General features: G+C 44.9%; 1 protein-coding gene and 1 pseudogene across 2 annotated transcripts; both read right to left on the reverse strand.

Annotated features, from left to right (window-relative positions):
* Nucleotides 1–128: 128 nt before the first annotated feature.
* LOC311140560 (tapasin-related protein-like) lies at nucleotides 129–6,423 on the reverse strand (annotated as a pseudogene). Its single transcript, XR_014615494.1, has 9 exons — nucleotides 5,720–6,423; nucleotides 2,768–2,980; nucleotides 2,376–2,627; nucleotides 1,976–2,176; nucleotides 1,542–1,709; nucleotides 1,110–1,208; nucleotides 696–913; nucleotides 307–374; nucleotides 129–153 (listed from the first exon to the last, which is right to left on the reverse strand). The product of XR_014615494.1 is annotated as a tapasin-related protein-like (transcript).
* A 78-nt stretch (nucleotides 6,424–6,501) lies between these two features.
* Nucleotides 6,502–11,628, reverse strand: LOC311140559 (complement C1r-A subcomponent-like). Its single transcript, XM_084175675.1, has 13 exons — nucleotides 11,249–11,628; nucleotides 10,587–10,800; nucleotides 10,285–10,468; nucleotides 9,933–10,073; nucleotides 9,612–9,817; nucleotides 9,321–9,468; nucleotides 8,998–9,116; nucleotides 8,646–8,724; nucleotides 8,386–8,520; nucleotides 8,100–8,174; nucleotides 7,797–8,002; nucleotides 7,331–7,548; nucleotides 6,502–6,975 (listed from the first exon to the last, which is right to left on the reverse strand). The coding sequence occupies exons 1-13, from the start codon at nucleotides 11,272–11,274 to the stop codon at nucleotides 6,606–6,608; spliced, it is 2,121 nt and encodes a 706-aa protein (XP_084031801.1). The 5' UTR covers nucleotides 11,275–11,628; the 3' UTR covers nucleotides 6,502–6,605.
* Between the last annotated feature and the right edge of the window lie 11,910 nt (nucleotides 11,629–23,538).

The raw sequence follows: 23,538 nt of genomic DNA on the forward strand, positions 1-23,538 counted from the left end.
CTCCTGATTCAGAGAAAAACACCAAGGATACTATTAAAGAAAACATTTATTTGAAGAAAATGTACAACTGTTTATAGTACAACAGTAATTGACATTACAGCAACTCTTAAGACATTGGTTTTCAACAGCTTCAGTTACCATGTCTCTGCGACCCTGAAAGAATCCAAGAATGAAGAAAGTCTGTGAATTAGGTTGGAACTCTTTGTCTGTTTGGACAGAAATTTGCTTCGCATCTCTAGGCTACTGTTGTCTTACTACTAACAATAGTTAAAAATACAAGGTCCATAGGAAGCATGGGGAACTTACCTATTTCATCACTTGGTAGAAGAACAGAACGGTGATGACCAGAAAACCCAGGACCATCCAGTAGGAATCTACAGGGAACAGTTACGACAAATATTTTGTTTCTGCTCAGGTTCTCCCAATGACTCACAGTCAGCAGGCACCAAACAGGAGAAAACATTTAGCAAAGGAGCAGTATCTCTATCATAAGTTGAATGCACCAATTTGTAAGTCGCTCTGGATAAGAGCGTCTGCTAAATGACGTAAATGTAAATGTATCTGAACCTGCCTGATAAGAACACTCATTCTATTTTAGTTGTCCATTCACGCCTAATGAACGTGACCCTTATGGCAATGCTGATGTGCACCTAATTTCCTATTGTCCTCTCACGCCTGTGTCTGTAGCAGCCTACCTGGCTCAGGTGTCTCTACTGTCAGGCTGAGGGAGAGGGGTGTATCCAGGGCTGGGTGGGTCACTCTGCAGGTGACCGTGGTTCCAGGGGGGAAGGCGGAGGGGTGCAGGGTGAGGTGGGAGGAGATGGACATGGTCCTGTCACTGTCTGGAGAGAGACACCTGCTCTGATAGGACGCTAGGCTCTGAGTCTGTAGAGGAGACGGAGAACCACTCCATCTGAGAGAGAAGAGAGTCTCAGTATAATGTCTGTAATATTTAGGATATCCATATTATTAGTACTGTATGATGGCCTACCAATGACCTTCTGATTTTATTAGACGTCTAATCACTGTGTGCTAATCACTTTGAAACAGTGGTATCTGTGAATATTAATGACTGGATATTTCATTGGTCGACCGCACCAGACACACACCTGGACATCCAGAGGGTAGTAGTTCTTGCAGTGGCAGCTCAGTTTCTGGGGCAACCCGAAATACCAGCTTCTCCTCAGAGAGAGAAACATGAGGAGGTTCTAAAGACAGAGAGACTTTGTATTTAGATGTGAATAGTGTGCACACTATGTCACACATGACATAGACACCTAATGTAATAAACGCTGTTCATATGTGTAGACAAATGATGTACATTTTAGTCATTTAGCAGACACTCTTATCCAGAGCAATTTACAGGAGCAATTAGGGTTAAGTGCCTTGCTCAAGGGCACATCAACAGATTTTTCCAATTTTCGGCTCGGGGGATTCAAACCAGCAACCTTTCGGTTACTGTCCCAATGCTCTTAACCACTAGGCTACCTGCTGCCTATGTAAAGAGACAATCAATCACAAGGGTTCTTAGAGAGACTCACGTGTGACGTGTAGCTGTATGACCTGCTGGGCCTGGTACAGTCCAGTGCTGACGGTGCAGATGTAGGTCCCCTCGTCAGATACCTTCAGTCTGGCCAGAGTCAGAGACGCATTACCCTGCCCCACCAGCAGGGCGGCATCCACGCTCGAACCCTCCCTCTCCACGTGTACTGGAGGAGGAAAAAACAATGCCTAAACAGTATGATGAGGCGAAAAATTTGGTCCAATTCTCATAGTAATCCTTCAGTAAACCTCTGGGTTCCTAGCTATGACAGCAATAATACATTTGTATTTTCCGTCTCTGGGTGGATAATAAAGTTGTAATGTTGACCATGGAGGTCCTAATGCACTTTATGTTGGGATGGTAAGTAGGCACAACTCATCCAACACTTATAGCACCATCAGAACTACTTAAATAATGCCTTTATTCTCTCACCTGCTGGCCCCTCCTCTGTCTCCGTCTACCCCGCCCTAATCTCGAGCACTTTCCTCCCACTTCCTCTGTGCTGCAGCCGCCACTCAAGCCCCAGCTCCTGCCCTGGGGGTGGGGCCTGCTGCCTGAAGCCACAGTCCAGGAGGGCCACGCCCCCTAGAGGAGCGGAATGGGACTGCGAGCGAGAGAACACCAGGAACACCACTGGGGAAGACGGGAGAGAGAAAGAATGGATTATGGAGAAAGAAGCAAGTGAAATGTAGAGAAAGAAAGAGGGGTGATGAGAGAAGAGGCGGGGGTGAGAGAATGAGAGAGTAACAGTGTTATACATCATTACAATATGACACGTCTAGTCTACAACAGGCATACTACCAGAAGCATGATAATAACCTTCTTGTCTCACCCTCAGTCAGCAAATTTCCTGATTGGCTGAGGGGGAGTTCCAGTTTGCTCTGCATGAGAGCTGGACGATCTGATTGGTCCGTGAGGCTGAGCCCGCGCCCCTCTATCTGCAAGGAGCCAATGAAATAGGCTGGTTCTGTGGAGCCCTCCTTGGCATTACGGGGGAAGTAGCGGCTGATCTCACATGTCACTTCCTGCTCGTTACAGTCAGCATGGAGCAGCAGGTCTGCCTCTGGGATCTCAGGAGACTCAACTGTCAGAGAGCAGAGAGGTGGAGGGAGGGAGGGAGGGAGGGAGGGAGGGAGTGCAGGAGAGGGATGGTGTGAGGGGAGGGAGAAGGTCATTCCATCAGGTAACTCTATTGTACAAAAGATAACCTGATGATGAACTAACCTTTAGCCTCCAAGATGATGTTGTCAGGATCAGGGACAGCGGGAGGGTTGAAGGGGGTCAGAGTATCAGGTGAAAGATCAGGGGTCACAGCCAGGTCTCTGAGGACAAGCGTGGCTGGGGTGCGGCTGAAGAGAGCCCCACCTCCCATTCCCCCCATCCCACTACCCTCCTCCACCAGAGAACAGGACAGCACCACGTCTGCTCCTCCCTTCCCTAAGAGAGAGGGAGAGAAGGGGAGGAGGGGGAGAGAATGAGGAGTGAGAGGACGGGACAGGATCGAGAGAGAGGGATGGGGAGAGGGCATTAGGAGCAGGAATGTGAGCATAGTGTAATATTCATATGTGTCAGCATACTGAATTGTAATTGGATGCATTCTACCGTTGTATCATACTGCGCTATGATTGGTTAAGACCACCCAGGTGGTGAGGTCATCTCTAAAAAGATGATCATGGCCGGAGACACATGAACATGCCAGTTATAGCTAGTTAATAAAGAGCTACGTTTAGAATGATCCTGTCGTCCTGCATTTTATTATTTTGTACAAAGCATACAAAAAAAAAGATCGACAAGGTGTACGAAGGCCTCGACGGAGTTGTGGCAATTGTGGACGACATCCTTGTCTATGGTCGAACCAAAGAGGAACACGACAGAAACCTATGCGCGATGCTGCAAAGGTCCCGCGAGAGAGGAGTCCGGCTCAACCCCGAGAAGAGCACAGTCGGCGCTACAGAGGTCAGCTACTTCGGACATCTTCTCACAGCGAATGGAATCAAGCCAGATCCGCAGAAGATCTCAGCCCTAAAGGAAAAGGAGCTGTATGCCATTCTGTTCGGATGTAAGCGTTTCCATCAGTATGTCTATGGATGACAAGTCATTGTGGAATCAGACCACAAGCCCCTTGAGTCAATCATGAGGAAACCGTTAGCCGCAGCCCTGCCAAGGCTACAGAGAATGATTCTTCAACTACAAAAATATATGACTTCACAATCACTCACCGTCCAGGCAAAGACATCGCAGACACACTCTCCAGGAAGTTTCTTACCTACAAGGACAGCAGCCTCAGTGAAGGCATGGACATGCAGGTGCACACTGTGTACAGCAACTTACCAGTTAGTGACACAAAACTGAAGGAGATCCGAGCAGAAAAAGACACACAACTCACACAGCTGAGGAAAGTCATACAGTCAGGATGGCCTGAGGAGAGGAGAAAATGCCCTCAGAGCGTCTCAGAGTTCTGGAACCATCGTGACGAACTATCACAGATCAACAGAATCATTTTCAAAGGAGAGAAAATCATCATTCCTACCAGTCTCAGAAAAGAGATTTTGACAAAGATCCATGCTGGACACATGGGCATGGAAAAGTGCAAACAGAGAGCACGGGACATTTTGTTTTGGCCCGGAATGTGAACGACGCCCCTCAAACACCAAAGAGCCAATGTTACCTCACCGTATCCCAGACTGACCCTGGCAGGTCGTTGCAACCGATCTGTTCACCTGGAACAACGAGGACTACATTATAACAGTGGACTACTACAGCAGATGCTTCGAACTCGACAAGCTTCACAGCACCACATCTGCAGCTGTGATACACAAGCTGAAAGCAGCCTTTGCCAGGCATGGCATTGTAGAGACTTTAATATCTGACATTGGGCCCTGTTACAAATCAAATGAGTCTGAATCCTTCACAAAAGCATGGGAGTTCACACGTCACCACAAGCCCACATTACCCTCAAAGTAATGGCCTTGCTGAAAAATCTGTGCAGATTGATAAATCACTCATGGACAAAGCAAAAGCAGACAAGAGAGACCCCTACCTCAGTCTCCTTGAATACCGCAACACTCCAGCTGACAACTTCAAATCACCAGCCCAGCTGTTGATGAGCCGCAGACTTCGTCAGCTACAAGGAATTGCATGCAAAACGTGCACAGAGACAACAACACCAAAAGCGATACTATGACAGGTCAGCCAGACCACTGCCACCACTGAACGACGGAGAGTCAGTTAGAATCCAGGAGCATGGCTACTGGAAGCCAGCAGTCGTCATCCAACCAGCTGACACTGAACGTTCATATCAAGTTCGCACTGCAGAAGGAGCGGTGTACCGCCGCAATCGTCGTCACCTACTGAACACAAAAGAACAACACACTGACGAGATGAACTGTTCCCCTGAAAGAGAACGGGATGGACTAAACACAGACCCAACACAACATACACCATCCTTACCTGCAACACCACAAGAACTGTTGACTGACACAGAAGCATACTCAGCTTCATATCACACAAGGTCAGGAAGAGAGGTCAAGCCTAGAGCTGTCCTAGACCTATGAAATGTCAAAGGGTGTAGGTGGATCGCTGCCCTAAAAGAGTTCCGGACTGTAAACGTGTTATTGAAAAGTTAACTTGAAATGCTTTGGTATTGTATTTGTTTGAAATGTTGAGATGTCATTGCTACAGTGAAAAGCTGAGTTGCTGAGAAATATTTGTTCTAAAAGTAACAGTATGCTGAATCATTGTTTCAGAGTCTGTTATGTTGATGCAGTTGGTGCAGTATAAATGGTTACTTACCTCGAGCATGTATTCAAAAGAAACGCTTAAATGTTCTACATATTTTTTCTTTTTTTTTTTAAAGAAGGGGGATGTAATATTCATATGTGTCAGCATACTGAATTGTAATTGAATGCATTCTACCGTCGTATCATACTGCGCTATGATTGGTTAAGACCACCCAGGTGGTGAGGTCATCTCTAAAAAGATGATCATGGCCGGAGACACATGAACATGCCAGTTAAAGCTAGTTAATAAAGAGCTACGTTTATAAAGATCCAGTCGTCCTGCATTTTATTATTTTGTACAAAGCATATAAAACAAGACACATAGCTGACTAATGTCCAGAATATACAGTCATTTCATGTTTAGAAAATGTCAGGAGTGAAAAAAATATGTTCTTACCAGAAACGCATGTAATCAAATATCCAAAAAGCAGGATTTCAAGCATCTTTCCAGTCGATTTTTAGTCAACAGTAATTACAGGCCTTTCATAAATATACAGAATAGACCCCTAATTTCATAATTGCTTAATGGCCACCCTCGAAATCAAAATCGAAGATATAAGAATAAAAAGTAGAGACAGTTAAAATGTTAGGCTGTTTTACAGTGAAGTTACTTTCACTTTTGTTTTAAGGTAAACCAAATAAATAAAGTAAAATGGTCAACTAAATGTTCGCGTAGAAATTCATTAGTTTGAAATAATATTTAAAGATTTATCAGACGTAATAATTTATCAAACACCCGATTAATAGATGCCATGTTTCCAGCGTATGTGTTGTTTCCATTGAGCTATAGGTTGTTTTCAGCGTTTGACGCAGGTGCGTCATTGTAGAATTTAGAGAAACGTTGCTGAATGAAAGTGAAAGGAAAAGGGCATGTGTTTTATCGCTGAGCAGGTAGGTTCCCATTAGGAAAAATGTATGCACTCACTAACTGTAAGTCGCTCTGGATAAGAGCGTCTGCTAAATGACTAAAATGTAAATGTAAAGAGAGTTGTTCATTTTTCAGCATATCCTCCAATCACAGAGCAATAACGTCATCCCTCATTGGTTGCAAAGAGAAATGTGTGTCCACAAGCACAAAACTGTCGAAGCTCTTTTCTTTCATTCTATCTTTCTTCTCACACAGAGACACGCAAAAAGGAACGCACGCACGCTCACACACAAACACACACGAGAAAAGCAGAGATTAAACGTTTGGGCTTTATTTGGATTCATAAAGCATGACTTGGATTAAAAATACTTCGGTATTTCTGTTCTCTTTCCCTCGTTATCTTCACCTATATATTTTACTTATTGTCCTCCATGGTTTTGTTGATCCAGCCAATGTATTTAGCCACACGGGTGTACACTCCATATCTACCACTCTGACCACAACCCACACCCCAACTGACAATACCTGCAGCCCAAAAACGTTCAGTACTAACATCCTTCAAGACATACGCCCCTCCACTGTCCCCCATACAGGAGTCCTTGCCCCCCTCAGGTACTCCGGCACAGAACATGTTGTCTGTCAGAACAGGGATCATTGTTGGCGTTGCTGCTTTTGCTTTGTTGACAGAGTCTTGGCACTTATCCTCAGCCACTACTGGTAGGCGTATATACCTGAGCTCGTTGGCAATGATGTCTTTTTCATCGATGCCAAAGCCTGACACCATACTGAAAAGGGAAAGAGGTCAGGAAAGAGGTCAAGGAGTTACTCAGAACTACTACTTACATTCATTAGCTTTTTGGAACATTGATGAACTATGGACTGCTAAGGACTGGTTGTGCACTTAGGCTACTTGAGATTTTGCAATGGAATTCAAGGATTTCAAAAATAAGTCATGAAAATTGTAGGTTGCACCCTTGGCGCATTGACAAGAAATAACACATTATGAAATGTGGGTCTATCTATCCCTTCAAAATGGACTTCCTCTTTGTGTTCTTGTTGATGTCTTTAATAATATAAATGTTCATATTGATGTTCAGCTTTCTCATTTTTAATAAAGAACAGGACAAGTCTGGCTCTCACCCAGTCTGTCCACTGGTGTATATAGCGCCCTCTGGTGGCAGACACAATGGCATAATGGCATCGTGGAATGTGATTGATTGTTGGAGTTTTATCAGGGCGATGTCATGATTGTAGTTTGCATTATCTGGGTTCTTGTATTCAGGGTGGGGGTGGAGAGAGGCAACACCAAGAGGGGTGAGCTTTGCTAGTTTTTCTGCATCATTGTCTCCCACAAAAACCTTGAAAAAAAAAAAACAGAATTCAACTTCAGAATAGATCTTCAACTTCTTAAAATCTGACATCACTGAAGGACTTCTACACACATAATTCGAATATTGTGGTGGCTTTACCAAAGTACTGAAGCCTTCTCTTTGCCTGTTGTTACTCCAGACATTTAAGTGGACTATACCTTTAAAAACATAAGCAGGAAATACTTTTGTTCTCCAGTGTCCAATGAATTGATGGGTACGTGTCACAATCTACCTACCCGAAGTTTCTCCTTTAGCACAAGTGTGCCCTGTTGCACCAGGTTATGAGCTGCAGTCATGATCCAGCGGTCCCCGATCACAATGGCCCCTCCTCTTCTTCCGTCCACACTGAGCATCACCTGCCAGGGGATGGTTTTGTCTGGGGCTTTGTCTCCCCCCATGATCCTCTGAAAGCCTGAGATGGGCACCGTGGGCTGGCCACAGACTGGGGATGGGGGGTAAAGTAGTTATGAGGGTCACACAAATACATACAGGATGGTATTTGGGGGATATGGTAAAGAAAATGGTACTTAAGGAGTTACCTGGGATACATGAGGGAATGACATGGGTATCAAGGTTGTCTCTCCACTTTCTATCTGCTGCACAAGTGTAGCTCACTGAAGGACAGACAGACAGACAGACAGACAGACAGACAGACAGACAGACAGACAGACAGACAGACAGACAGACAGACAGACAGACAGACAGACAGACAGACAGACAGACAGAAAGAAAGAAAGAGTGGTTGTCAACACAAATTAAATAAAAAAATATTATTGTTTAGTGAGCAAATGTGTGTGCCTGATGAAGGATAGTTAAACATCTCACCAGTTGCTCCTCCAAGGAGTGAGTAGGAAGGTTCATTGCAGTGGTACTGAATGACGGAGAGGTACTGGTTCTGAGAGCCAGATATGAACTTTACCCCTCCATTCAACAATGCTTCAGGTTCCCCACAGTCAATTACTGCACAGGAGAGAGAGATAGAGAGAGAGAGAGAGAGAGAGAGAAACCAAAATACATCTGTGTTTAATGTGGAACTTGACTCAAATGGGAATCTATTAGGTTGTATTTCTATGTTTGTAACTCACTGTGGCACTCAGGGAGGGAGAGGTGCCACTTTCCATTATTTTGACACATGGAGGCATAGCTCTTGATCTCTCTGCCATCCTGAGAGAGAGAGAGATAGAGAGAGAGAGAGAGAGAGAGAGAGAGAGAGAGAGAGAGAGAGAGAGAGAGAGAGAGAGAGAGAGAGAGAGAGAGAGAGAGAGAGAGACGATACACTGATAGTTTAGTCACTCTTCACAGGGGATATTTCCAGGAAAAGAGCCCTTGAAGAAAATAGAAAGACTGAATATAAACAAGAGAAAGAGAGAAAGAAGGAAGTATGAGGAAAGAGAGAATGATAAGAGGCAGGGTGAAAAAGGGATTGTTTAAACTCACCATAATTAGTTTGTAGCCAGAGTCACAGCGGACTTGGATGTAGTCTCTGTAATAGTACTGGGGAAAGTTTGGGGTGACTCTTCCATTGGTGACATAACTGGGTGAAGCACACTGCACCCCTATGAACAACAACACGGACATATCAACTTTGACCTGTATTCTCTGCTTTACTTCCGGGAGGTTTTACCTTCTCACCTTTTTTGCCCTTCACCAGTTTGCATCTGGCCTTCCCTTCATACTCTCCCTTGCTCTGTCTTTCTCCCTGTCCTCTTTCATTATCTCCCTCTACCTCTGTTCTCCCTCTCTATGCCTCCCTCTCTCACTCTGAGTAGTGTAGTGGAGGCTCCAGCCCTGGCTCAGACCAGCCCAGTCAGTGTGGTAGTCTAGCTGGACAGTGTGAGAGTTAGTGGGCATTAGTCCAGGACTCTTCCCTCCACACAGCTTCTGGGGTTCCTTGTCTGGGATGGACACCTGGGTGAGGCAGAGGAGAGATCAAACACTGTAAACATAGTGTCCTGAACACAGACACAAACCTTGACACACACACATGCATGAACACACACATGAACAAACACACACATTCAATACTTAATTCATGCAGTGTACATTGTTACCTGTAGCCAGTGGTAGAGGCAGCTGGGTACATTCTGGGTGCCTATGTGCTCTATGTGGAAGCTGTCAGTGAAGTTGAGGGTGACGATGAACCCAGGCTCCACAGAGATGATGTACTGACAGGCCAGGCCGTGGGGTGACGGGTCAGGGTACCCCGGGCTGGACAGAGTCCCCTCTGGTTCATCATATATACCCCCACCACAGGACACTGGCCATGGGGAGAGAGAGATGTCCATAAGATGTATAGGACTACAGTACACACACACACACACACACACACACACACACACACACACACACAGATAGAGAGTAGGTGTACTCACAGACACAAGTGCGCTGGTCAGGGCGGAGCTCGTAGCCATGGCGACAGGAGCACATGTAGGAGCCCAGGGTGTTGTGGCAGAACTGGGAGCAGAGTGGACCAGAACCATCCTCAGGGTCTGGAGCTGAACACTCATCTATGTCTGGGATAGGGATGGAGAGAGGGATGGAGAAGAGAGGTGGAGGGAAGGAGAGAGGTGGGGGGTGTAGCTTAGCATCACACAGTGATGTCACCTTCCCTGAGACTTGCCTGATGTTTGTGGTTTAACAGTGTTCTACAGTTGGCTTGGATATGTAGTACTGTTGTGAGCAGGGTATCTGATCCTCTAGTGGGGTTGGTACGGGCTACACTACCTTTGGCCTGATAGTGGGCGGAGAAGCCAAGGTGCTGGTGTGGCTCAGGGTTCGTGTCGTCTGTCTGAAAGACCAGGGTGAGCCTATTGCCTGGAGACAAGAGTGGCTGGTTGCCTGGGTGATGTCCATCAGCAGAATTCTCCTGACCACAGAACTTTGCAAGGACCTTCTTGTCATATATAACCTGGAATGACGGAGTGAAGAAGGTTCTTGGACATATTTCAATATCGGTAAGAAACATTGAATACATCCTAATACATTTTATAATAAGGTATCGAAGTGTTCTTTTGAAGTCCACTGACCGTGAGTGAGTCGTAGTAACAGTTGGCGGAAGGCTCGATGTCCAGTTGAGTGAAGCTGAGCTGGAGCTGGTAGCCCTCAGGTACACTGAGGTCCCACTGTTGTGACAGGGCAGCAGGGTACGGCTGGGGGAACTGGGGGGACTGGACCGCCCCATGTAGGGCTGGCAGGGACCGGGCCAACCGCCAACACTCACACACAGAGACACAAAGCAGCCTGGAGCAGAGCAACACAGGGAGAGAGGGCTGAGATGGGAGGTATAGGAGGAGTTGTGTGTCACAACAAGGTAAATACAGCCCCTTGAAACATGTCTGTAGGATGACTCTGATCAGAAAGAGAGCTATTTTCTGATCTGTGGCCAGGAAGTAGAAGAAAACATAATCTAATGATGCTGTAGGAATCATATGTTCTTATCATCCTTCAAGATGAAGGCTCAATAAACATTAAAACCACTGGCGTGCTGAGTAATATTAACAAACAGGTTACACTTTATTTGAGCTCTTTCTCACAAGTGCTAGTTACGTGGCACAATGTAATAGTACACCTTCACGGCAGCTGGTCTGTTTATGACAACTGCCTTTAGACACTCACGAAAGCAGTTGTTATTTAGGTTCACTTACCTATAGCCAATGGGTTCAAGTACAGTGTAACCAAACAAACTCACCAGATGAACGGATGGGTCCAGTCCATGTTGAAGGTCCTGGCTACAAATGTTTCTGTTGTTATTGTTTTACTGTTGTGTTGCTATTGCTCACATGTATTAGACCTGAATTCCCTGCAGTCTGTGTGTCCCAATAGAGTCCTATGGTGAAGTATTAAGCTACAAGACTAAAAGTCATGTTAAAACCTGCCCTGTTTGACTTGGCTGAAATAGACGAAAGAGAAGGGGGAAAGAGAGAGAGGGAGAGGTGAAAGAGACCGAGCGAAAGCGTAGTGGTGGTGGTGGAGTTAAAAGACTAAGGTAAAGCTTTTTTTACTTTAATGTCGAAAATGTTAACCTATAACAGGCAGAATGTGGATCTACCGGGGGGAGGAGAGAGAGAGAATGGGAGGAAAGTGTTGTATGTTCAGTGGTCTTCCCGTAAAGTCTGTTTGATAAGTTTGTTTTGTTTACACATAGGGACAAACTCCATGCCTGGGTATGTCAGTTCAGGTCACACGCTGAAGGGATGTACTGTAGTGGTGCTACACTGTTGACCTTTTCATGAAGATCACACTATACACTAAACACTATCCACTATAGTATTCAGATGATCTACCTTTTTTAAACTACATCCCTGGTCACATGTTTAGTTATGGGATATGACAGCCTACAGTATGTTAGATAGATAAAACCCTGATGAAGGCAGCTTAGCTGTGGAAACGTTGGTATTTAGTTCATTCATTGCATCTGAGCCTCGGAAATGTGTCCAGCTTTTCTTTTCTAAGCCTACAGTGTGTTGCCATCATAAATGAAATATTATTAATATATTGTGAGATTTATTTGGAAGTGTGCAAAATAAATAGAGGTTCCACTTTATAAGATGTTTAATGACACAGAAAGACAGATGTTGAGAGAACAGACGTCATTGATTGCCACTACAACTCATATTAGTCTAGTTCTCCTTCATGGTGTTCTTGATCCAGTATATGTAGTTAGCCATGTGGGTGTTTACCCCATATTGGCCTGGTTGTACACATCATTTTGCCCAGCTAATGATCCCTGCTGCCCAGAAATGTTCAGCCTCCTTCAGGACGTACACCCCTCCATTGTCCCCTGTACATTTAGACTTGCCCCCCCAAGTAATGCGGCACAGAACATGTCCCAGTTGTGTCCACTATCATTCGGGGCAACAGCAGCTCTGCATGTTTCCTGATCCACTACAGGAAGCTGGACATATTGGAGCTTATTTAAGCAATAAGGCCCGAGGGGGTGTGGTATATTGCCAATATACCACGGCTAAGGTCTGTTCTTACGCACGACGCAACGTGGAGTGCCTGGACATAGCCTTTAGCCGTGGTATATTGGCCAATTCTCACAAACCCCAGAGGTGCCTTATTGCTATTATAAACTGATTACCAATGTAATTAGAACAGTAAAAATAAATGTTTTGTCATACCCGTGGTATACGGTCTGATATACCACAGCTGTCAGCCAATTAGCATTCAGGGCTCAAACCACCCAGCTTATAATGGACATTTTGTCACGACTCCTACACCAAACCCTGGAGAGAAAGAGGGAGTGTGAGAGAGAGAGAGAGAGAGAGAGAGAGAGAGAGAGAGAGAGAGAGAGAGAGAGAGAGAGAGTTAAATACTGAATTAAATTAACATCCGCTGAATTAAATTAACCTCAAAACCAGTGGTTGGTGGTCGGTATATCATGCTCTTGCAACATCATTGATCAGCAATGGCTACAATCTCTCTCTTACCCAATCTTCCCAGGGGTGTATTTAGCAATTGCTGCTGGCAGACACAGTAGCATCACTGAATCGTTGAATGTGATTGGCTGTTGGAGTTTGATCAGGCCGATGTCATTATCTTCATTTGGCCAAAAGTATCTGTAATTTGTTTGAGGTGGAGCTCAAATAAATGAAGGTGTGGCGGAGGTGTGTCTACAGATACACCATATTCTGATCTTGACTTAATTCCCTAATAATTCCACCACCTTTAAGCGTGAGGAAACCATAAATAAGGTCTAGCAAACCTACCAGTTCCAAGTGGAAAAAGCATCTACTTTTCCCATAGAAATAACACCATTCTCCATGCACTGTAATTTACAACTTAATTAGATCTATTGATAAGAGCTAGGTAAATGAGTAATCCGTTTGGAGAAGAGGATTGCAAATACACAAAGCAATTGTTTTAGATGATTTGTCCAGCCATAAGGAAGCGAACTGAAAATCATATCAACATGACATGTATTGCGCAGTGAAATAGGATATAAATAGCTGTGCTGTTATTCAGAATTCTAATTGTGTGCCTTCAATTTGCTTGGATGAAATTTGGAGACCCAAGGCTTCTGTAGAGTTGAACCTGCCCAGTTGATGAATGCCCTTTACAATGTTATGAGTATATGCCCGGGCTTTACTCCTTTTCCTTTTTTCCATGTTAAATATTAGCCACCATCTGGAGCCACCGTCAGTAATACCCATACATGTATCTTTGCATCATTCCATTCCATTCCATTCAGTTTACCTTTCTTTTTTCTGTCACGTTCTTGTAAATTGTTCCTGAGGGTTGCTAGCATTCGTGGATCATATTAGGCTAACGTTGTGCAATAATGAATCATTATGGAACTCAGACCACACGTAGCAGGGTCATTCCTATCATGTGGTGCCTTTTCTGTCCCCAGGAAATATCACTTCTTATTTACTGTAAAATGTGGATTCTAAAAGGCTTTAAATATAAGGTCAGGTGTCCTTTACCTTAAAAACACCAAAATATGGATTCTGAAAGTGAATTTTATGCATTTTAAACACTTTTTGTCAGTGGATGTAGGCATTTTGGCCATGTCCCCAGGTGTTATTTATCAACTTCCACAAGAAATATAAGCCATTAAATAATAAAATGTTTAAAATCTTTCTTCATTATTTTATAGTCCTAGTTAAAGTCTTTCATCAATACAGTTTCTCATGATCATTGTATTTGTTATTATTTTATTTAAGATGTTCTGTGTGTTCCTGATATCACTTTCAACACTGTTAGTTTGTTGGAATTCTCCATTTAAGAAAACATCCCCTTCCTACAATGACACCACATTCAGGAAGTGTCATAATTTATTTGGTGGGAAAACAATGATGCAAAGCTAAATAAATATAAACACTCAGTTGCATCTATTTGTCCATGTTTCATGTTGTAAGTCTGTATGTCCCACTCATAAATGTCCACCCTGGCTAAATTATAGAGAAAAAATGTAATCATCTAAATGTTAAAATATGTTTGATAGGGAAGTTAAAATCAAGTTCAAGTGTTCACCATTATGCTAGCTCAATCTTGCTTACTCACAGAGCTATGGCTAACTTAGGCTCAACATTTCCACCCTGTTAGGTTCCACCCTGTCAGGATTATGTGCCTAACAAATTGGAAAATGCACCCAAAAATGTTGTAAGTACCTGAGCTTGACCAATATGTTTTTCTGAAAGTCAAACATGTCCTTTTTCTGATAGAATACTAAACAAAATGATAATTAAAGGTGCACCGTATTTAAAGGGATGGCTTAAGATAAATGTACAGGAAACCCCATTGAATGAAAACTCCACGAGAAAATATGTTGGCAAGCAAGTGGGAGAGTTTTCAGTGGTTGAATGAAATGTATGCAAAGCACGCAGGGTAGCCACACTTGCAGAGCATGTTACTCGACTAAATAAGTCTGAATACCAAATACTGACAAGTATCAGAACTCAGGATAAGACCCAGATGCAGACAGTTCGAATCACAAATGTTTATTTACAAAACAGGGGGTAGGCAAACGACAGATCAAGGGTAGGCAGAGGTCCGTAATCCAGGGCAGTGTCAGTAAGGTAAAGAATGGCAGGCAGGCTCAGGGTCAGGGCAGGCAGAGGTCAGTAATCCAGGGCAGAGTCAGAAAGTTACAGAACGGCAGGCAGGCTCAGGGTCAGGGCAGGCAGAATGGTCAAAACCGGAAGAAATAGAAAACAGGGACTAGAAAGAACAGGAGTACGGGAAAAAACACGCTGGTAGGTTTGACGAGACAAGACGAATTGGCAACAGACAAACAGAAAACACATGAATAAATGCACAGGGGATAATGGGGAAAATGGGCGACACCTGGAGGGAGGTGGAGACAAGAACAAGACAGGTGAAACAGATCAGGGTGTGACAAGAAGTGCGTAGGAAAGGCATAAATTCGGGCCCATACAGCATCGTATGACCGTTACCTTAATGTCTTCCTTGGTCAGTTCAGAGGTCATGACCCACGGGTCTCTGATCACTGCGGCCCACTCATTACTCTGTCTTTGACTCTGAACTGAGCATACCAGGGGAAGATTGCGTTAGGAGCAACATCCCCACCCAGAACCCTCTGGTAACTCTCCAGGGACACCGCTGGATGACCGCACACTAGGAGAGGAGAAGAGGAGGGTTTCTTTCAACTGTGTTATATTTAAGCAATAAGGCCCGAGGGGGTATGGTATATGGTCAATGTACAATGGCTAAGGGCTGTTCTTATGCACCCATGGCTAAGAGCTGTTCTTATGCAAGAAGCAACACAGAGTGCCTGAATACAGCCCTTAGCCGTGGTATATTTGGCCTTTACTACTATAGCTCATAGAAACACATTCAATAACACATTCATAAATGGCAAATAAACAGTCAAAAAATGTATCATAAGGAATGCAGTTTTGAAGTGTCTGTCCTATATCTAGGATATATAAGAAAGAGCAGGAAATATATATACACTACCAGTCAAAAGTTTTAGAACGCCCCAATTTTTCAAGTTTTATTGAAATTTATGCAGTTCAAGTCCAGTGAATAACGTGAAATGGTACAAAGTTAAGTGGTAAACTGCCAGAGGTTAAAAAAAGAAGAAGTTTAGGCTACCAAAAAATGGAAAAAAATGCCTTTTTCAGGGAACAAGTAACGGTTGAACAACTTACAGCTGTTCCATGATTCATTTTTTGTCTCCAATTGTTTATTTGTGCTATGCCTTTTATTTTAGAGTACATTAAGACATAAAACTGTGTGAATTTCAATAAAAACCGGTAGTGTATATATATAATGCTGATTGGCTGAAAGCCGTGGTATATGAGGCCATATACAACAGGTATGTTACTGTTCTAATTACGTTTATAACCAGTTCATAATAGCAATAATATATTTTTTAACACATATTTAACCCCTTTTTTTGTTAGCACAAAACTACTTCCATACTTCCATTCATTTTTGAAACCGGTACTGGGTTACCTTCAGACGAGTCCCGTGACACGTGTGGGGGAGAAAAACAGAGAACATCATCGTGTTCGTAAGACTCTCCCCTTTCTATAGTGGAGTCATATTAGTTTGTAGCCCAAACAGTTCGGACACTACAGACAGAAGTTGGCACATTGGCGGTACCGACTTCAGACGAGACCCGTGGGGCTTGTGGGGGTCATAGAGCAAAGCGGAGACCCCCATCGTGTTCGTGAGAATGTAGGCCAAACCATTCTGACGCTACAGAAGTTTGTGAGAAGACCGATTTTCGGGATGTGTCCTGTTTTGACAAATAGCGCTGTAGCTCTGACACTTTCCACCTCAGATGTGGAAGGCCATTCGTCCTAGGCGGATGTGATTGATTGAGACGCAGCCCATAGAAAAAAGTGTGTCAATCGACTCTTAAGGATTATGACAGAATGTTCAAATGTGTTTTTTCTCTTCTGTTTTTTTTTCTTCAACTTACAGCACTCAAAAGGCACCCATTGGTGGAACGACCCTCCTATTAATATTATTCCACACAGTAGTGGTAGTTTACAATACAGTAGCAGTAGTTTGCTTAGAATTCACTACTTTCCTGCACCGTTCATGATCTTCTATAAAAGTCTCACCGTTAGCCCCTTCAGGAAGAGTGTATTACGGTTCATTGCAGTGGTACTGAATGACAGAGGTACTGGTTCTGAGAGGCAGATACGAACGTCACCCCTCCATTCAGCAACGGTTTAGCGATGGTTCAGGTTCCCCACAGCAAATCACTGTAGAAGAGACTGGAACCCAAAACTAATATCAAATCAAATGTTATTTGTCACATGCGGCGAATACAACTGGTGTAGACTTTACAGTGAAATGCTTGCTTATGAGCCCTAGCCAACGATGCAGTTTAAAAATTATAATCAAAAGAAAAAAGTAACACAAGAGGAATAAAATACACAAGAATGGAGCAATATACAGGGAGTACTAGTACCAGATCAATGTGCAGCGGTACAAGGTATTTGAGGTAGATATGTACATGAAGGCAGGGTAAAGTGACTAGGCATCAGCGGTCTAAGGCACTGCATCTCATTGCTTGAGGCGTCACTACAGACCACCTGGTTCGATTCCAGGCTGTATCACAACCGGCCGTGATTGGGAGTCCCATAGGGCGGCGCACAATTGGCCCAGCGTCGTCCGGATTTGGCCGGTGTAGGCCGTCATTGTAAATAAGAATTTGTTCTTAACTGACTTGCCTAGTTAAATAAAGGTAAAATAAAAATATAAAAATAAAAAGATAAGAGTAAAATAAAGAACAGAGTAGCAGGAGCATATGTTGAGTGTAAAAGTGTGTATTTTTGGTTATTGAAAATATATTTCATAGCGGTTTAGATGGTACAATGATTATCTACACTATACGTTGCTTGTTTTGTCAAATAAAATGAGATTAGGCGAACTGTTAGAATTTTTGCAACGGGGAAATGGCAGAGCATTTCTGCATATTGCACCTTTAACTCTTCAGGTGCCTTCAACACACAGATAAGACATAATGGAATTCTATTTACATTTACATTTGAGTCATTTAGCAGATGCTCTTATCCAAAGCAACTTACAGTTAGTGAGTGCATACATTTTCATACTGGCCCCCCGTGGGAAATGAACCCACAACCCTGGCGTTGCAAGCGCCAAGCACTACCAACTGAGCTACAGAATATGGTCCCTTAACATTAAATAAAAGAAAATGAACACTACAACCACAGGGATTCCAATCGATTCAAACCAATTAACAGGATAAATATGGAGAGTGATCTGACACCAACTCACCAGAGTGTTGTGTAGATAGTAGATCCAGTCCATGGGCTCTATTTTCGGCTGGCGGTAATAATGAGGAGGCATAAAAAGTCTCAAACACACGTTAATTTGCAATTTCGTCATGTAAAAACTGTCGCACTAGCATTTTCCAGCCCTAACGCCAGGTTCGGCAATTTACTTGTCTAACATGGTTTAGCAGCATCGCATAGTTGCGTCTTCTTATCCTGGCCATTAGCCAACTAGCCTATGAATAAATGGGGTAAATGGTCTACTGAGAGTGCTTTGAAATATTTTGGAGGTTTTTGCCCTCATACTTCTTCATTATTCACAATTCACGTACCTGCATACTTCTGTAAGGGTTGGTGTGAGGTGTGACCCAGGTGCGGTGCAGGATAGGCAGTAGGCAATAGGCAGAGATGGTGAAACAAGGATCTTTACTGGTGGTCCCGAAGCCAGGATACAAATCAACGGACTTAACACGATGAAAGAAAGGTGGAGCAAATAAGTCTCCAAAAACAGGCTGACAGCCAAAATACGAAATAGTAACAGGGAGAACACTTCTCGAGTACCTGTACATACTTCTCTGATCACACACTGATTAGTACTGCTGAGCATAGAGAAACTAGCAGAGAAAACTGAGCTAGGGAACACAGGAAAGTGAGGGCATAAATACACAGGTGAACAGGTAGACACAGGTGACACCAATAGGATGATGATTAGTCCAGACTGTGAGTAAGGAGGTGCCTAAGGTTGTCGGAGGATGACACCTCTCCTGTAACAGAGCCCCCCCCCCCCCCCCGACGAACGGCCCCAGCCGGGGGAGCCAGGGGACAGGTGGCGACGGGCTTGAGGTGGGACACATGGAATGTGGGATGCACCCGCATGGTGGGGGGAAGTTGCAGGCGGTAGGCCACTGGGTTGATTCGCCGGACCACTCAGAATGGCCCGATGAACCGGGGGGACAGCTTCCTGTACTCCACGCGGAGGTGAAGATCCCGCGTGGAGAGCCACACCCTCTGTCCCGGGCAAAAAACCGGGGCCGGGCGACGCCTGTGGTTGGCCTGATGTTGAGACCTGACAGAGGCCCGCTTAAGTGCCGCCCGTACCTGCCTCCAGGTGCGGCGACAGCGACTGATGTGGGCCTGGACCAACGGGACCGCCGCCTCCTCCTCTTGCTCGGGGAATAGGGGGGGGTGGTACCCATATTTGCACTGGAAGGGGGACAGGCCGGTGGACGAGCAAAGAAGGGTGTTCTGGGTGTACTCCCACGCCAGTCGCTGACTCCACATAGCTGGGTTGCTGGAGGCGTAGCACCTCAGCACCCACTCCAGATCCTGATTGACGTGCTCCGTCTGCCCGTTCGACTGGGGATGGAAGCCGGAAGACAAGCTGACGGAGGCGCCAAGGCAGGTGGCGAACGCCTTCCAGAACCTGGAGGCGAACTGAGGGCCCCGATCCGACACCACATCTTGGGGAAGGCCGTGGACCCGGAAAACATGCTGCACCCCCAACTTAACCTTCTCCCGGGCCGACGGGAGTTTGAGAAGGGGAATGAAGTGGGCAGCCTTCGAAAACCGGTCCACAATGACCAGGATGACTGTGTATCCATCAGAGGGGGGTAGGGTGGAAATGAAATTCAGCGAGATGTGGGAACAGGGGCGCTTGGGGGTTGCTCGGAGCAGCCCTGCCACGGGCTGACGTGAGCTCTTCGTGCGCGCGCACACCGGGCAAATGGCCACAAAGGCGCACGTATCCCCTCAGCTGATGGCCACCAGAACCTCCTACGCAGGAACTCCAATGTCCTGGCGACCCCCGGATGGCTGGTGAGGTCGGACACATGCGCCCACTGAAGCAGTCGCGAGGGAGCCACCTTGGGCACGTACATCCTCCCCGATGGACCTCCGCCCGGATTGGGCTCCCGCCGTAGCGCTGCTCTGACCAGCCTATCGATTCCCCACGAAACTGGGGCAGCAATCAGGGCGTTGGGGACAATGGGGTCGTCCCTCTCCACCAGGTATGAGATCGTGAACCGGAACCTGGTGAACAACAACACCCACCTGGCCTGGCGCGAGTTGAGCCTCTTGGCCCCCTGAATGTAGGCTAAGTTCTTATGGTCAGTCCATACGACGAATGGATGGGCGGACCCCTCTAGCCAATGCCTCCACTCCCCCAGGGCGAGCTTGACCGTTAGCGGCTCACTGTTCCCCAAGTTGTAATTCCGCTCTGCCGGGGACAGCCGGCGGGAGAAAAACGTGCAGGGGTGAGTCTTACCGTCCGTGAGGAACCGCTGGGACAGGATCTTTCCCACCGCAACATCTGAAGCATCCACCTCCACAATGAACGGCAGGGACGGATCAGGATGCCCTAGGACCGGGGCCGATGTAAAGCGCCGCTTAAGCGCATCGAACGCATTCCCCGCTTCCGAGGTCCAGGAGAAGAAGTGCATGCTCGTCTGGGTGAGGGCTGTCAGGGGAGCGGCTAAAATTGCAAATAAATTGCCTATAAAAATGAGCGAACCCTAAAAACTGTTGTAGTTGCTTGAGGGAGGAGGGCTTGGGCCAATCCAGTACCGCGCTGACCTTGGCTGGGTCAATCCGTAGGTCCCCTGGGTGACGATGAACCCCAGGAAGGAGACTGTCTTCGTGTGGAACACGCACTTCTCTGCCTTGACATAGAGCTGGTGACGGAGAAGGCATTGGAGGACCTACCGAATGTGCTGCTGGTGTTCACTCATGTCCTTTGAAAATATTAGGATGTCATCCAAATATACGAAGACGCTGTGGTCGAGGAGGTCCCAGAGCACGTCATTGACATCATTTCGCTTGTTCAAGTAGGCTATCCACCCCCATTTTCAAAGAGCATCACTCGTCCGATTACCAAAGACACGCGCACTCCTCCAAACTATTAAATCCTCCTATAATGCCATATCACCTTGCACATTGGCAATGATACAATTGACAGGAGCCTAGTAGTTTGTATAGACGTGCAAATGTTATGCGTACAGATTTAAGCCATGGAACGAGAAAAGCAATTTATGATATCATGCTTCTGACCCGATCCTATTCAGAAATAGTTGTTGGTTTAAAAATCATATTGATTGTTTTTCATTTCATTTGATTAAAAACCAAACTTATTAGAAATATTAACCGTCCATGGGTCTATGCTGATAACGTACCGTACATTGCTCGAATGCAATGCAATTTCGTCTGCTATTTCTGGAGAAAAGCAAATATGATATGTAAGATGGTTCCATGATGTTTATAAAATATTACATTTGCAAGCAGTATAAAGGAGTGGACATTCCCCCTTTCTCTTTATGTTGGATCTTTATCATTTTACATTTTAGTCATTTAGCAGACGCTCTTATCCAGAGCGACTTACAGGAGCAATTAGGGTTAAGTGCCTTGCTCAAGGGCACATCGACAGATTTTTCACCTAGTCGGCTCGGGGATTAGAACCAGCGACCTTTCGGTTACTGGCACAACGCTCTTAACCACTAAGCTACCTGCCGCCATTTATTTACCAAGCAGGCAAAACATTTTTGTGGCCCCCCCTCTTGACTGCTGAGAGAAAAATGTTGTGCCATTTAAAGCTTATTTCCTGCCATTTTGCCATGATTTATCCCATGTTAATGATATCTAAGTGAGAGTGACTAACAAAATCAATGGTGTCCCTTGGAGGTCAGGGCCCCTGGGCACGTGCCCTGTGTGCCCGGTCAGTATTCGGCCATGATTACTACAAGTTTAGATAATGGGGTAGACTAGCTGTCAGTGACTGACAAAACAAGAGAAAAACTGCTGTTGCACAACCAAATTTCGAACTTGCACCTGTATTCTACTATTCTAACTCTCAAAAGTAACTTGAGACCCCAACTGTGTTCTTTTGGGTCGGGCCCTAGCAGCCGGGTGCCCTATGTAGCTTTTGCCTGGAGCCGGTGCTGACCATTTAGGTTTGTTAAAATACAGCCCCATGTCTGAGAGTCAAGGGTGTCTGAAGCAATTTACCTGTGCTGAAGAGTTAGATCTCCTCTTTCACCTCCCCAATGGTGTTGCTGCACTTCTCCTGGTCCAATAGGGAGAGTCAAACATACCTGAGCTCATCTGAATAACTGCCACTAGAATAACTGAACCCCGAAACCCAGCCTGGATAGAAACAGAGAAGGAGAGAGTGAGAAAAATTCCTTCCATAACAAGACATAAAGACAAATACTGTCAAATATCTTCAGAATATCCTTTTCACAGGACACTGTGGGGCTCAGTTGGTAGAGCATGGTCCTTACAATGCCAAGGGTAGTGGGTTCGATTCCAGCTTGGGCCACCCATACGAAAATTTGATGCACGCATGACTGTAAGTCACTTTGGAAAAAGCATCTGCTAAATTGCATATACTGTATTGTATTATATCATTCTTACCCAACTCGTCCAATGGAGTATTCAGCACCCTTTGCAGGCAGACACACTCGCATGATGGAACTACTGAATGTGAGCAGGTGTTGGAGCTTTTCAAGGCAATATTGTGGTGATGATGAATGGAGGCAATTTCAAAAGGAGGGGAACGGAGGAGGTGGTTGCCTCCTACATATACTCGACCTCTTAATAAGAGACAGGAAAACAACAGGATTTCATGTTCTTACTGTAGCTAGTATGTAGCTAGGATTTTCTGTTAATCAGACAAGGTCTTCAGAAAGGGATACATGAAGTGAAGTCAATTTGTAAGTCGCTCTGGATAAGAGCGTCTGCTAAATGACGTAAATGTAATATGGCCATAAGCTCTTTAGGTCCTCCCCTCCTCTTTTCCTCTTCTGTTACTGTCACACCCGTTCTTTTCCCCCGAGAGCGAATTATACAGTGACATTCAGGGGTCTCTATTTTTTTCACTGGACCTGCACAAAATACATTTATGGGCCTAATAGTCGTTTAACTGTATTTTTTTAATTACCTTTTAATTTGGCATGAACACAACCAGTCATGATGTTTTCATCTTATTGTCAAACTACAAATTACTTGAAAAAGTAGGCTATCTATGCATGTTCGTCCACTCCAAAATAATTCCAAGATCGAAACAGTGATGAATGGACCAATCAAATACCATTTTATTGGTCGAGTACACAGATTTTGCAGATGTTATCACGGTTGTAGTGAAATGCATATGTGAAGTAATACCTAACAATACAAAACAATACACCCAAATCCTGAAAATATAAATAAATGAATGAAGAAATATAGAAATATTATACGGAGCAATGTCAGAGTCCGATATGATGGT

This window comes from Coregonus lavaretus (assembly GCF_964263955.1).
Source record: "Coregonus lavaretus genome assembly, chromosome: 13".
In the NCBI taxonomy this organism is placed as follows: Eukaryota; Metazoa; Chordata; class Actinopteri; order Salmoniformes; family Salmonidae; genus Coregonus; species Coregonus lavaretus.